General features: G+C 35.1%; 1 protein-coding gene across 4 annotated transcripts; it reads left to right on the top strand.

The window, feature by feature from the left end:
- Positions 1 to 587: 587 nt before the first annotated feature.
- LOC120081328 (nuclear pore complex protein NUP155) lies at positions 588 to 13,008 on the top strand. Of its 4 annotated transcripts, none has more exons than XR_005482791.1 (15): positions 588 to 976; positions 1,521 to 1,690; positions 3,295 to 3,421; positions 4,528 to 4,790; positions 5,143 to 6,790; positions 6,894 to 7,106; positions 7,562 to 7,809; positions 7,908 to 8,322; positions 8,650 to 8,855; positions 9,837 to 10,197; positions 10,813 to 11,031; positions 11,187 to 11,515; positions 12,001 to 12,390; positions 12,525 to 12,633; positions 12,716 to 13,008. XR_005482791.1 is itself a non-coding variant. In XM_039036080.1 (15 exons), the coding sequence occupies exons 1-14, from the start codon at positions 818 to 820 to the stop codon at positions 12,612 to 12,614; spliced, it is 4,536 nt and encodes a 1,511-aa protein (XP_038892008.1). In that variant the 5' UTR covers positions 588 to 817; the 3' UTR covers positions 12,615 to 12,633; positions 12,716 to 13,008. The 4 variants fall into 4 exon arrangements, 2 of the variants coding, with proteins under 2 accessions (XP_038892008.1, XP_038892009.1); XM_039036080.1 differs by having other exon boundaries at positions 12,001 to 12,088; XR_005482790.1 differs by having other exon boundaries at positions 12,525 to 13,008.
- Positions 13,009 to 14,785: the final 1,777 nt, after the last annotated feature.

Genomic DNA, 14,785 nt, shown 5'->3' with positions numbered 1-14,785 from the left:
TTATTCTCCTCGCTTCTCGATCTAGTTTATAACTTCATCCTCTAGTTTCTCATCAGACACAACTGCAACTTTTTTTCTTCGCAAAAAAAAAAAAAAAAAAAACTGCAGAACGAAGAAGGGAGAGAAAAAACTACAAAATGAAAAAGAAGAAAAACGCATAAGAAAAAGAAGAAAAACACGGGAAAAAATAGAAAAAGAAGAAGCAAAAGAAGAAACAGAAGAAGAAGAATGCACAAGAGAAGAATACGACAAACACAAAAAAAAGTAGAGATTTTTTTTTTCAAATTGAGTAGTTGCAAAACAAAGAAGAAATAAGAAATGCATCTAGAATTAAAATGATAATTTTTGTAATGACCAAAATTCATTTGTTTTAAAGTTTGGAGTTAATTTTAATTTGGTCCCAACAAAGGGTCCACCGTGCAATTCTTACATTGTTCAACCCATAAAACAATTACGAACCGGCATACACAAACTCACAAAGAACAGCGTTGTAGAATTGTATTGTATTTTAATCCGGTTCGACTGACGGTCTAAACCGGGTTCAGGAGGGTCCCAATTAAATTAACCTCACTTCCCCGCCACTGCGAACCCGCTCAAAAACCCTACCTCAAGCGCTCAAACACTCCCAAGCTCTTGTCCTACTCAACTTTCCTGTCCGTCTCTCTTGATTCCCAAACGTTTAGCTGTACAGAAGAAACCAAAGAATATACTTCTATACTACATTGATTCAAAATCCCTACTCCGTTTACCCTCCAACCCCAGAGGATTTCTGCTCCCAATTCCGCTTCCCAATTTTTGTTTTAGGGTTCCACACCAGATGGCATTGGACGAGGATGTCGTGCTGCGCGATGTCACCAATGCTGGTGTTGTCATCAGCGACCGCATTTCCAGAGAAGTTGCCACTCAACTTGATCTGGAGGAAGCGCTGGAAGCTTCCAGATACGCTACCGATCCGTATACAACCCATCCCAGAGAGGTAATTGTTGATGTTTGGGTTTTTTTTCATTTTTTCATTTTTTTATTTTTTTTATCCATTAATGCATTTACGAATGTTGGTTTATGATGGGTTGTTTTGAAAATTTAAATTGAAGTTCGAGGTTTATGATTTTGGTAAATAATATTCTGTTTTTTTAAATTAGTAGCTAGTTTTCTTCTCGGTCACGTGATATTTGTGAGGTTCTTCTGTTTTGCGTCAAAACTAGTTTTAGACAAATTGTCATTTTTCTTTATGGAAGTCTTTAGCAAGTTCTACATGAATTTGGCTTTACATTGATTAAAACTTCGCAAATTTTGTTATATGTTTTATATGGTGTTTTTTAAATATATATTTATTTGGTTTCATTATTATTATTTAAATTTTGATACTTTCAAGAATATTAACATTGCATCATCTACAAGTAGTCTTGTCGGGTTGTATATCATCATCAGCTGAATGGTTTGGCAAAGTAGAACATTGCACACATGTTTGAATTGAAAATTTGTGTTTAAGCATGCTATTAAGTTCATTACTTCTTTTATAGTGGCCTCCTCTTGTGGAAGTGGTGGATACTTGGGAGTTGCCTCCAGTGCTTATAGAAAGATATAATGCCGCTGGTGGGGAAGGAACTGCCTTATGTGGAATATTTCCAGAAATACGAAGAGCTTGGGCATCTGTTGATAATTCTTTATTTCTTTGGCGATTGGACAAGCGGTGAGTACAGTTTGGCCACATGATAATGCCATTATTAATTTGTATTTTGAGATGTAATTGTGATCCACAATATTGTCTGTTGCACTTGGATATCTTCTTGTTCATAATTGTTAACATTTAGCGTATGTAACTGTGATGATTTTGGAATCAGTGTTTCGTCAATTTCTTTTCATCCAGAGAATCAATTATTTGAAGTGTTGAAACCTTCTTAGTTAAATATTTTAAAGAGCTATGTGTTTTGAGGTAGGAAAGTTGATATTCTTCTTCATAATAAAGTGAAAAAAAGTTGTGAAAAGGTTAATTTGCTTGGATAAACTGGAAATTGGAACAGGAACAACCAATTTAAAGTATCATTCAATCCAACTCAAACCAACCCATGGACCCGTTAGTCACCTAGCAACCTAAGGTTTGTGTTGGAGCATTAATAGGTAAGCATTGGGGATGTTTTTAGGATATTAATGCGGTGCAGTGGTTATTATTAATAAATTATCACACCAAGGTTATTAGTACCTAAGGTTAATTTGGTGCACTAATTACACCAAATTCTTTCGTAATTACAGCTTCTTGATGATTTTTAACCATTAGAAGACCCTTTTATATTAGTCTTCCGGGGAGGGGTCCCTCAACCCCTTGCCCTTAGGCTGTCCTTTCTTTTTTGATGAATATACTTGTTTGTTTCCTATAATAAATAATAATAATAATAATAATAATAGAGGTAATTTGGGGATTTGGATTATTGTTAGATTGTTGTGAGTGTGAGAGTGGGAAAGGTCTCGAGGAAGACTATATAAGTGGGATTTCACTTGAAATATCACAATTACAACCATGCTACTATTTGTTTCATATTAAACAATTTCTAACCATGCCTCTATTAATACCTTAATAACATTCGTAATATTTCTTAGTACAAGGTTTAAGGAAAATGAGTTTAGGCTATGATAGTCACCTATTTAGGATATGAAATCTCAACAGTTTCCTCGAGGACCAAATGTAGTTGGGTCATATGGTTTTTCTATGAGATTAGTTGTGATGTACACAAACTAGTCCAGACTCATGGATATGAAGAAAAAACCTTTGAAATTTGAATACTCTAGTAGTTCGAACTCTGATCAGTTTGACCAAGATAACACGAATTGGAAGCTTCATAACTATCCTACCTTTCTCACGAAGTATCATGAGTTAGATAGATGGGACAAACTAGGAAAATTTTTAAGGATTTCTAAACAGAGAGGGACAGAGTCTTTACAAGTCTTTTGAGGTGCAGTTCTCAAGAAGATGCCTTGCTTCAAGCATTTGTGCGTCAGTGTTGTATTAGTAGCACTTGTACTGCTACTACTAATTTCTCTTAAACTGTAGCAATAGTCCTATAACAAGCGTATCAGGAAGCTGTTCACATGTTAAACAAGTGCTAATAAGAGTTTTCTTGATTTCACTCCACTAATTGCAAACTAAGAAATGTGTATTTCATTTAGTAAACAACAGAAATATATAATTTACAAGTTGGGAGTGGACTGTTAGGTGTTTATTGAGTACTTTTCATTGAAGTATAGCGACCTTGTCAACTTATGGTGTTTTTTATTACTTTACCACTTCGTGTTGGTCAGGGATGGTCAATGTCCTGAGTTTAATGTGGAGGAGCAAGCCATCTGTGCCGTTGGCCTCACCAAATCCAAGCCTGGTGTTTTTGTTGAGGCAATACAGTATCTTTTAATTCTAGCTACACCAGCAGAGGTAATAGTTTTCCAACGCTGCTTTTGTACTTTACCTGTTACTTTTATCGTTTAGACTGGTCTAAATTGATTGATCATGCAAAATGCAAAATTATTTTAAAAAAAAACTAGCGCATAGGATGTTTTCTCTGGATATTCTTGGTTGTGTTGACATAACCATAGCTTCCGTCCAGAAAAAGAGTTTAACTTTTTGGCGACTTTTCTGGTTTCGAATACTTTGATAAGGTTCATGTCCAAGGTAGCATTTAGCTCAATGATACTTGACATGAGAGATGAAACCTTTCTCCCTAGAAGTCAAAGGTTCGATCCGCCATTCCCGTAGTTGTTGTACAAAAAAACAAAAAATTCTCAAGAAAACACACCAGAACTCTGGAAGCTTTAGTACCTAGGGTTACTCTGTTGATTTGGTTTGGTTTCTGCATAAGTTAGGCCACTTGGAGGTCGGGGCCTCTTGGTTAGAACATTCTTTCTAACAAGGAGGCTCAACTTCTTCCTAAGTCATCCCAGCCCTGTTTAGACTTTTTTTAATGTAAGGCATTACATTTTACAGTTTAGGAAACAAAATGCTTGAGAAAGGTCATTCATCGATCAATTTCCAAGGCTTCTTTCAAAAGTTAATGCTACTGGCTCTACTAGGCGCACGCAAGGGAAGCTTCAAATTTCTTCCACTCAAGGATCCAACTTTTGCTTTTAAACGAACAGAACTGATACTTAATATTTTTGCTGGCTAGAACTTTATGCCACTCTTGCCTAGAGAAGGTCCCATATCTTTTTAGAGAAAATGTGCACGTTTCTATTTGTAATTGATGCCAAGACCTCCATTAGCAGGGGAAAGATAAAGGTTGTGGTGTTTAAAATGATCATTTACAATTTGGTGTGTTGAGAAAGATGTTGAATTGTTCTTCAAATTTTAAAGACATTTTGTACTACTTTTTTTAAGACTCTTTTACATGGGTTAAAATACTAGCGCAGTTTAGGTTTAGGTTTAGGTTTAACTATGTTTTAAAGTTTCTTTTTCCATATCGTATTTTACAGCTTTAATTCCTCCCTAGATTTGTCTTTTGTCAATAGTTTCTTTGTTTCTTCTCAGCATCTTTTTGTTACCAGTTGATTCTTGTAGGAGTATGCTCTTCTGGTGGTGCTGATGGTATGGATCCATATGCAGAGATTTCACTCCAGCCTTTGCCAGAGTATACTATTGCGTCAGATGGAGTCACTATGACTTGCATCACTTGCACTGACAAAGGACGAATTTTTTTGGCTGGACGTGATGGCAACATTTATGAGCTTCATTACACATCTGGTTCTGGTTGGCAAAAGCGATGTCGTAAAATTTGCCTTACTTCTGGTTTAGGAAGTGTGATATCAAGGTATCCAGTGGAATTAAATTCATAAAAGTTATAACTGTTGGATGTAGTCTCCTTTTTGACGGTTTTATATTTGTGTATGCTGGTTTGTTAATGATATGAAGTAATAATTTTAATTTTTAAAATTTGTTTATTTACAAAATTTGTATACTTGGACACTCAATCTCTCTTTCCATTGCATTCTTATTTGGAACGGGTGATTTTTACCCATAGGAATTGCTCCAGCTGACCAAGTATTGCTGTGTTCATCTGATTAAGTTTACTCTGTGATGAATGTGCTCACAGCATTTTACTTTTGTGGTACCTGTATTTTCTAGGTTTCTACACTAACCTAAAAGCACCTGGTATCTTTCAGATGGGTTGTGCCGAATGTATTCAAGTTTGGAGCTGTTGATCCCATTGTTGAAATGATCTATGATTGTGAAAGATGCATTTTATATACAAGAACTGAGGAAATGAAAGTTCAAGTATTTGTGTTGGGATCCAATGGTGATGGACCGCTTAAGAAAGTAGCAGAAGAAAGAAATTTGATCAATCAGAGAAATGGATCTTATGGAAGTAGACAGTCAAAAGGACCTAGAGCTATGAGTCGATCAACAATGCCATCTATTGTCTGCATATCACTCTTATCTACACTTGAATCAAAGTCATTACACCTTCTAGCGGTTTTATCAGATGGTAGAAGGATGTATTTAACCACTTCACCATCAAATGGGAACTTGGGTGCATATAATTCCAGCCATCAGACGCCAAGTTGTTTAAAAGTTGTGGCTACAAGGCCTTCTCCTCCCCTAGGTGTTGGCGGAGGACTTACATTTGGTGCCAACTCTGTCTCTGGTAGACCTCAAAATGAAGAGCTGTTGCCGAAGGTTGAGACAGCATTTTACTCTGCTGGGACTCTAGTCCTCTCCGATTCTTCACCACCAACTATATCTTCACTTCTCCTTGTGAGCAAGGATCCAGTAGCACAATCTTCGATGTCTGGTACTTCAGCCTTAAATGCAAGGACTTCTTTTGCTTTAAGGGAAATTGTTTCTTCTCTTCCTGTTGAAGGTCGAATGCTTTTTGTAGCAGATGTTTTACCCTTACCAGATGCTGCAGCCACTATGCAGTCTTTATATTCACAGATTGAGTTTGGGGTGTCAGATTTCCCAGATGGGCATGGTGAAAAAGCAGTTGGAAAACTGTGGGCAAGAGGAGACCTATCTACCCAACACATATTACCTAGGAGGAGACTTGTTGTATTCAGTACCATGGGCATGATGGATATAGCTTTCAACAGACCCGTGGATATTTTGAGAAGGTTGTTTGAGTCTAATTCACCAAGATCAATTTTGGAAGACTTCTTCAAAAGGTTTGGAGCTGGTGAAGCAGCTGCCATGTGTCTAATGTTGGCTTCAAGGATTGTCCACTGTGAAAGTCTCATAACCAATGTTGTTGCAGACAAGGCAGGTGAAGCTTTCGAGGATCCTAGAATTGTTGGGATGCCTCAACTTGGAGGCCATACTGCCTTGTCAGACACAAGAACTGCTGCTGGTGGGTTTAGCATGGGTCAGGTTGCTCAGGATGCTGTGCCAGTATTTTCAGGTGCACATGAAGGGCTCTGCTTATGTTCATCAAGACTGCTTTTTCCACTATGGGAACTTCCTGTCATGGTTGTTAAAGGTATCTCAGATTCTACAACTACTTCACACAACGGATTAGTTGTATGTAGGCTTTCTGTAGGAGCGATGCAAATCCTTGAGCACAAGCTCCGCGCTCTTGAAAAGTTCCTAAGGTCAAGAAGGAACCAGAGAAGAGGTCTTTATGGTTGTGTAGCTGGTTTGGGAGATGTTACAGGTTCTATTCTTTATGGTAGTGGTTCAGATCTTGTTTCTAGTGATCGGAATATGGTGAAAAGCATTTTTGGTACATACACAAGAAACATGGAATCTGCTGGGACTGGAGCTTCTAATAAAAGGCAGAGATTACCTTACAGTCCTGCTGAGTTGGCGGCCATGGAGGTAGTTTAAATTTGCAGCAACGGATATTGATACCTTTTCTCCCTAGGATATGCTTTTACTTCATTATTTATTTTCTTATCATTTTATGCTTGTTATACTGCAGGTTAGGGCAATGGAATGTATTAGGCAACTGCTGCTTAGATCTGCTGAAGCTTTGTTTTTGCTTCAGCTTCTTTCTCAACACCACTTAACACGCTTGGTTCAGGGCTTGGATGATAGTTTTAGGCAGGCAATAGCTCAATTGACTTTTAATCAGCTTGTTTGTTCAGCAGAGGGTGATAATCTTGCTACGAGACTTATATCTGCTCTAATGCAGGTGAGTGGCTTTGTTAATTTAGCATGCATAAGTTACCAGCATAAATTTCATGTTCCTCTTGTTTATATGGTTTTTAACTTTTTAATAAAGAAACAAGAATTCTGGAGGCTCCTTCCTTTGAAGCTCATTTTAGGAGTACAGGAAGGCGACAAGCTGTAGAACAAACACAGCATAAATATCATTTTCCTGCTCATTTTATTCCCTCTTCTGGGCTATTGCTTCAATTTTTTTTTTTTTTTTTTAAAAAAATGTTATTATATTGAATTTCCTTCTTATTTTTGGGTGTGATCATCTTTTGGAGGCTCCTCTGTTTCGTGCTGGCTTCTGTTTTTTGTATGCCTCCCACATAACCATTCCTATTAATGTAGGCAGTATTTTAAGATAAAAAAGGGTTTTCATTACCTATATCTAACTTCAGACCAAATTCCTTGAATTGACGTCTTTATCTTTGCCAGTACTATACTGGTCCTGATGGCAGGGGAACTGTAGATGACATTAGTGGGAGATTAAGGGAAGGCTGCCCAAGCTACTTTAAAGAGTCTGATTATAAATTTTTCTTAGCGGTGGAATGTCTGGAGAGGGCTGCTGTGACTCTTGACCCGATGGAGAAAGAGAATCTTGCTAGGGAAGCCTTCAATTGTTTGAGTAAAATTCCAGAGTCTGCAGATTTACGAACTGTATGCAAACGTTTTGAGGATTTAAGGTCAGTTTATTTTTAGGTTTATTGCTAATGCTGATATGAGTTTTCTGGGCAATATTTTATTAATTTGGTGCAATACTTAATATGAGTGGCCATTCCAGATTCTATGAAGCGGTGGTTCGTTTGCCTCTGCAGAAAGCCCAGGCTCTTGACCCTGGAGGTAATGCTTTTAATGATCAAACTGATTTGGCTGCTCGAGAACGTGCACTTTCCGAGCGTGAACAGTGCTATGAAATAATTATAAGTGCTTTACGTTCACTAAAAGGTGATGTCTCACTGAAAGAATTTGGGTCTCCTATGAAGCCTGCTGCTTTAAGGTCCATTCCTGATATGGCAACACGTAGTAAATATATATGCCAGATTGTGCAGCTTGGAGTTCAATCACCAGATAAACTTTTCCATGATTACTTGTATCGGTCTATGATTGATTTGGGGCTTGACAATGAATTGTTAGAATATGGAGGACCAGATTTGGTACCGTTCCTACAAAATGCTGGGCGGCATCCCATACAAGAGGTTTAATTTTTCTACTCATGTTATTAGCTTCCATTTGTATGTGATATTGATGGTTGAGATTATATAATGTACTTCATGTTACCTGTCCGATCAAGATGCTGAAATTTTCATTATTATCCATGATATGGTAGAAGTGGAAATAAACATTTAATAGCAAGGGCAAAGCCCACAAGTTCAAAATTGCTTATCAACTTAGAACTGACTATTACACTCCAGTTTCTTGGCTATGAAATGTTACAGATTTGAAACATTATTAACTTTGCAATTTTCTTTTCTAGAATATATATTGGTTTGACATAGTTTTCACATTTTTATTACATGGTATAGGTTCGAGCTGTCTCAGCTCTAACAGCTGGGGCTTCTCCAATTGGTCAGTCGGGAGCAGTTGGTGCAACAAATGAAGCCAAATTTTTTGATCTTTTAGCTCGATATTATGTTATGAAGCGGCAACATTTGCTTGCTGCTCATGTGCTGCTAAGACTAGCTGGTAGACGCTCATCTGATCCTGGGGATGTTCTTACTTTGGAGCAGAGGTATAAATTCCAACATGTATTTCTTTTGAATAACCGTTACCAATATACGTCTATTTAGATGCTCAGTAAGAGCCATCGTTCCATGTAAACATGTTGCATTGGCAATAAATATGGTTTAGAAATAGAGAGTATTTATTGATATAGGCTTATAGTGATAGAATTGATGAAACAATTCTGAATGTTGGGGTTTGTTTACGGTTTGGAAAAAGATAGTACTGAACAACTATGATGTTGTCGAAGGTTTAAAATGTAGTTCTGTGGATAAATGCAATTAAGGCTATGGTGGGGAAGTTTTTGATAAAAGCTAGCAATTTATGCATAGCTGAACTGGTTAAGATATCAAGGTCAGAGGTTTGAGTCATCACACCAAACCCACATGAACTGGAAAAAAGGGGAAATATCAATTTACACCTCTAAATTTTGAGGATTGTAACGATTTAAACCCTAACTTTCGTAAGTTTAACAATTTACACCCTCCTAATTTCATTCAAACAACGTTGTGTGAAATTTATAGTTTGTAACCTTTTTTGAAATATTTGATTTATCAATCAAAATCTATTTCTCTTCTAAAAATTTAAAATATCCTTTTCAGAAAAAAAAAGGTTATAAAGTATAGAGAAGAAAGGGGATGGCTGCTGTACTTTGTTTTGTTTTTTTCCCATTACCCACACTCTGCTTGTAGCTATTTAACTATATAAATGAAAGGTCATGCTTCCTTTTCAAACGAGAAAAGTAAATAAAGATGATCTTATTATGTAGTTGTGCATATCGTGTAAAATATGTGGTTGGTTGTGGTTGGTTTATGTCATTCCGAGCTCTAAAGCTTTTGTTAGACAGCTAAAATTCCAAGTTAGCTTTTGGTTTTAGTTCTTGTCCAATTGAGATTCCTTGAAACCATTGTTTTGGCATGAACTTTTTTTTTCTTGGAGAAATTTCGGTTATGTACTTTTTTTTTTCTTCCATGTGACTTGTTGTCTTCAGGTGCCAATACTTGAGCAATGCAGTTTTACAAGCAAAGAATGCTAACAGTAGCAAGGGGTTGGCAGGTTCTACCCCTGATACCTTAGACAATGGATTGCTTGAACAGCTTGAAGGGAAACTTGCTGTTCTTCGTTTCCAGATGAAAATTAAGGAGGAGCTTGAGGCTTTAGCTTCAAGAATAGAATCCGTGGCAAGTACATCTGATTCAGTCCAAAATGAAATGATCCCAGATAATAATGATTTGGCTGCCAATTCCAGTATTGCAAATACGGCTCGGCAAAAGGCTAAAGAGCTCTCATTGGAGTTAAAGACTATAACTCAGCTATATAATGAATATGCTGTTCCATTTGAGCTATGGGAGGTAACCTTTTCTTTTTACCTCATTGAATTTGAGGATTTGATATTCTGTCTCTCTTTCTTTATTCTTAAGTTGGTTACGTTGTGAATTCTTTTACACCCACACTGGTTAACTTTTGGGTAAGCTTTCTGGACTGAGTTTAGGAAGCTTGAGTGTTTGATGGGTTGACATTGAATGTCAAGTTTATAAACAGAAACTTGTTGATGTCAATTGGAAGTGCCATGGGCCAGTAGAATGAGAGAATCCAGTTAGGCGTTTATGGCATGTAGAAGTAATATTGAAAACCCCTCAAGAATCCAGCAATCACCACAGATTTCAAGTTTTAAACTTATTACTATTAATGTGTCACTCCGATTGCTTACATCTGTATTTATGAAAGATCGTACTTGTTTGGAAGCATGTAATTTTATAACGAGTATTTGTGATTCAAGGAAATGAAGGAATAATGAAGCATGAGACCAAGACTTCTAAGTGTTGGAACGTTTTGTTTCATTAAAAAAAATGTTGGGTAACTTTTAGAATTGATCTAAAATCAAGTTCGGGAACAGTTTGTGGATTCCTACGTTAAATTGTTCTTTATTCTGTTTGATGATGGATTCTTTTGCTTGTGGTTTTCAGATATGTTTGGAAATGCTGTACTTTGCAAACTATTCTTCTGATGGCAATACTAGTATTGTCAGAGAAACTTGGGCTCGATTAATTGACCAAGCTCTTTCTACGGGTGGCATTGCTGAAGCTTGTTCAGTACTAAAAAGGGTTGGTGTCCACATTTACCCTGGCGATGGAGCTGGAATACCTTTGGAGTCTCTTTGTCTTCACCTTGAGAAGGCTGCATTGGTATGGTTGTGTTCGTTGAAGTAAAGACATGTTTGATGATATTTTGTGATGATTGATTATAAATAATTGAATGAAAGTGTTATTCTTTTCAATTCATGATGTTATTGTTATAGCTATAGTATCAGCTCTTTCTTGTAATATTCGTCTTTGTACAGGAGAGATCAGAATCAGGTGTTGAATCTATTGGGAACGATGATGTTGCAAGAGCCCTTATTTCTGTTTGCAAGGGTGCAACTGAGCCAGTATTGAATGCTTATGATCAATTGTTGTTGAATGGTGCAATTCTGCCATCACCCAAACTCAGGTTACGCCTCCTCCAATCTGTGTTAGTGGTACTCCATGAGTGGGCTATGTCAATATCTTCACAGACTGTGGGTAGAAGTGCAACTTCAGCATCTCTAGTTCTTGCGGGAAAATACTCTTTGGATCAAGTAGCTATTTTCAACCAAGGGGTTCGGGACAAGATAGCCAGCGCTGCTAACAGGTCAATTTCATGATTTTCCTTTGCCTGTTGATACTCACCTTGTTGTTTGATATATTGAATCTAGTCAAATTTCTTATTTGAGTTTTGCTTAGCAATACTCCACTTTAAGTTGTGGTCATACATACCACGACAAATGACAAGTAATTGATTTACTTTGAAGATTTAAATTACTTTATTATTATTATTATTATTATTTGGACCAGAAACAATTTCATTGATCAAATGAAATATCCAAGGATATACCAAAAGAGCCCATATAAAAGTTATTATTATTAGTATTTTGATCATTGAGGTGCCGGCCCATTACGTGTGCGGTCCACCCCAATAACTCTTTGGGAGGTTTCACCCCTAGGGCCAAATACAAGAGACAACAAACGATTTACTAGGAGATATTTAACTGATCTAAATTGATGTGTCAACATTTTCATAAGGAAAATATTCAAGTTGTGACAGTGTTAACCTTACCTCTGGAACTTTTGTAACAGATATATGACTGAGGTTCGTAGGTTAGCCCTTCCACAAAACCAAACTGAGGCTGTCTATCGAGGCTTTAAGGAGCTTGAAGAGTCACTAGTTAGTTCCTTTTCTTTTAGTCAATTTTGATTTATCTTTGTTCTATAATTTCTGTTGTACCAAATGTTTGAGGTCTCAATTGATTCTTTCAAGATACAAAGGTAGATTTTTCAAAGCTGAAGTGGCTTCTGTAACCCGCAATGTAATATTATCAGAAGGTAGTTAATGATGCAGTGTAATGTTGGATAATAGATACCTACTTGTGTTGGCATGTTGATGCATGTAAAGCTATCGTAATCTTGTCAGTTTGGTTCACTTGCTCCATGGGGTTGGGATAATGAGACGTAGTAATGTATTTACAGGTAAATGGCTTCAACGCATTTTATTTCCTAAGAACTATGTATAATAAATGAAGAATTAACGCTGTATTATGCCAGTTTCTTAATTATGGACCTCATCACTGCTTTACTTGGAGATATCTTTTGTGTTACTTTAGTACACAGGTAACTGGCCCGGACATCAACGAGGCAAGTCAATTTTGACTGTTGACGGTGTCACGGTTGCTGCACATCCTGCTGGAAAATGACAGCCTTCGTAATGCCTTGGTAGGGGGTAAATATTTGATTGAGACATCCGTAGTTATTGTCATTCCTATTTATCATGTTTGTGTTTGCAACTTTGCACCAGTTTAAGTGCCTGGAAATGCATTTCAGTAGAATAACTGCAATGAACACTCTCGAGAAGTTTAGGATTCTGCTTTGGCTGTGAGAGTTGTGCTAATAATCCGGACGAACAGCCTGGCCGTGGGGTATTGCAACGAGTTGGTCGATGTAATTTTATTTATCTAGATTTTCTTAGTTTGATTGGTTGATGGTAAATTTCCATGTCCAGTTTATTTGATTGTTCCATGACCTGTGATTTTCTTAAAGAGCTTATGGTGTGTTTTTTTGGTTAATATTTCAAAATTCTTAATGGAAAAATAGTTCAGATTTGAGTAGAACTGATCCTCTTACAGAGTAATTGATTATATTGCTTCATTTTGTATTTTATTTTTTATTTTTTGAGTTTAATAACTTGTATGAGAGTAGGATTTGACCTTATAACCTCAAGAGGGCATATGCTTAGTCTCGTAACTTATCGATCATATTGTTGTGATCTTAGATCATCAGTGTTCTATTTTGCAATCTTAAATAGTTATGAAATGGGATTTTAATATTTCTTTTTGAGCATATATCAATTTATATCTTTGAACTTTGGATGCTGTATTAATTTAAACCCTAAATTAACAATTATATCGATTTAAATCCTGAATATAATGAAGGTTTAAGTCGATATAATTATGAAATTTCAAAGTTTAAATTGATATACTTATAAAAGTTTAAGGTCTAAACGGATACAATTATTCGTTTGGGAGTTTAAATTGATATAACTCCCTAAGTTTAGGGTTAAAATTGATACAAGTTCTAAAGTTTAGGGCTCAAATTGATACAATTCTTAGTTTAGTTTAGAGTTTAAATTGATACAACTCTCAAAATTTAGGAGTATAAATTTATATTTGTCTTTTTCTTTTGAGGAGTTATGAAGAGAGGAGGCCTTGGAACATATGACTTACACTTTATATGTAGTAATAAGTTTATAATTTTGTATGCTAAGGGAAGAACCCATTGATATGATTTTTAGTGGGTTAAGTTATTCATCTCTAATCAAGACTTTGTTGGAATCACCATTTACCAAGCGGTATGTTTTTCTTTAGAAATTTAGAAAAATTTGAAAATAAAGGATTAAATCAAAGTTGTATTTTATATATTCAGATATATATTTGGTATTAGATTAAAAAATTGAATTTTAATTTAAATAATTGTTTAAAATGTGATTGATATTATATTTATAAATAATAAAACTTGTAATTATGCACAAAATATTAGTTGGTAGTGAACTATTATTAATTCATCTATAAACATCTTTTTGTGCTAATTTTTTTTTATAATTATTACTTTGTAATATTATATAATTTATAATACATGACATAATACAAATTTTACTTTTTGAAAAATGAATTGAGTTTATGTAACATACTGTGCTTCTAAGTGTTTTTATCTTTATTTAATATAATTCTACCTTTTAAAATCCAAAATTCATAATTTAGATACAATGAAAACGTAAAAATATTTTTCAGAATTTGTACTGTTTCAGATTGTCTATTAAATATATAATTGTTGAATTTAGTGAATTTGAAAATATAAAACAACAAATTCAGTCAACATGAAAACATAAAATATAATATGGATTCTCTATCAAACAAATATATGTTTGTTTTGTTTTTCTTTCTTTCTTTACAACTTCTTTGCTATTATTTGCATTTTTCTAACTAACCACTTAAATTTCCTAGCCAAATTTAAAAACCAAAACAAATTTTTTATTTTTGGTATGGAATAATTTTGTTTTTAGTTTTCAAAAATTATGTTTGTTTTCTTACCATTTTTTTACTCTAGTTTTCAAATCTCGTAGGTAAATATTTTAATTCTCAAATCAATTTAAAAAAAAAAACAAGTTTTTTGAAACTACTTCATTTTAGTTTCAAAATTTGGCTTTGATTTTGAAAATTTTCTTAATAGAAACAAATCATAAAAATCAATAAGTGAAAATGTGAAAAAATGTAAAAAAAGTGAAAATTAGTGTTTATAGGCTTAATTTTTTTTTTAAAAAAAATAAATTAACTATCAAATGACCTTAATTCCTTTTTTTTTTTTTTTTTTT

The sequence above is a fragment of the Benincasa hispida genome, chromosome 7, assembly GCF_009727055.1.
Source record: "Benincasa hispida cultivar B227 chromosome 7, ASM972705v1, whole genome shotgun sequence".
Taxonomy (NCBI): domain Eukaryota; kingdom Viridiplantae; phylum Streptophyta; class Magnoliopsida; order Cucurbitales; family Cucurbitaceae; genus Benincasa; species Benincasa hispida.
The sequence above is the reverse complement of the archived record's forward strand: the minus strand, read 5'-3'. Positions and strand labels throughout refer to the sequence as shown.

Coding starts and splice junctions, on each gene's coding strand:
- LOC120081328 (XM_039036080.1), top strand. CDS start 818: ATGGCATTGGACGAGGATGTCGTGCTGCGCGATGTCACCAATGCTGGT. Junction 7,810..7,907: donor AAACGTTTTGAGGATTTAAG/GTCAGTTTATTT, acceptor TGGCCATTCCAG/ATTCTATGAAGCGGTGGTTC. Junction 12,089..12,524: donor AGGAGCTTGAAGAGTCACTA/GTTAGTTCCTTT, acceptor GTGTTACTTTAG/TACACAGGTAACTGGCCCGG.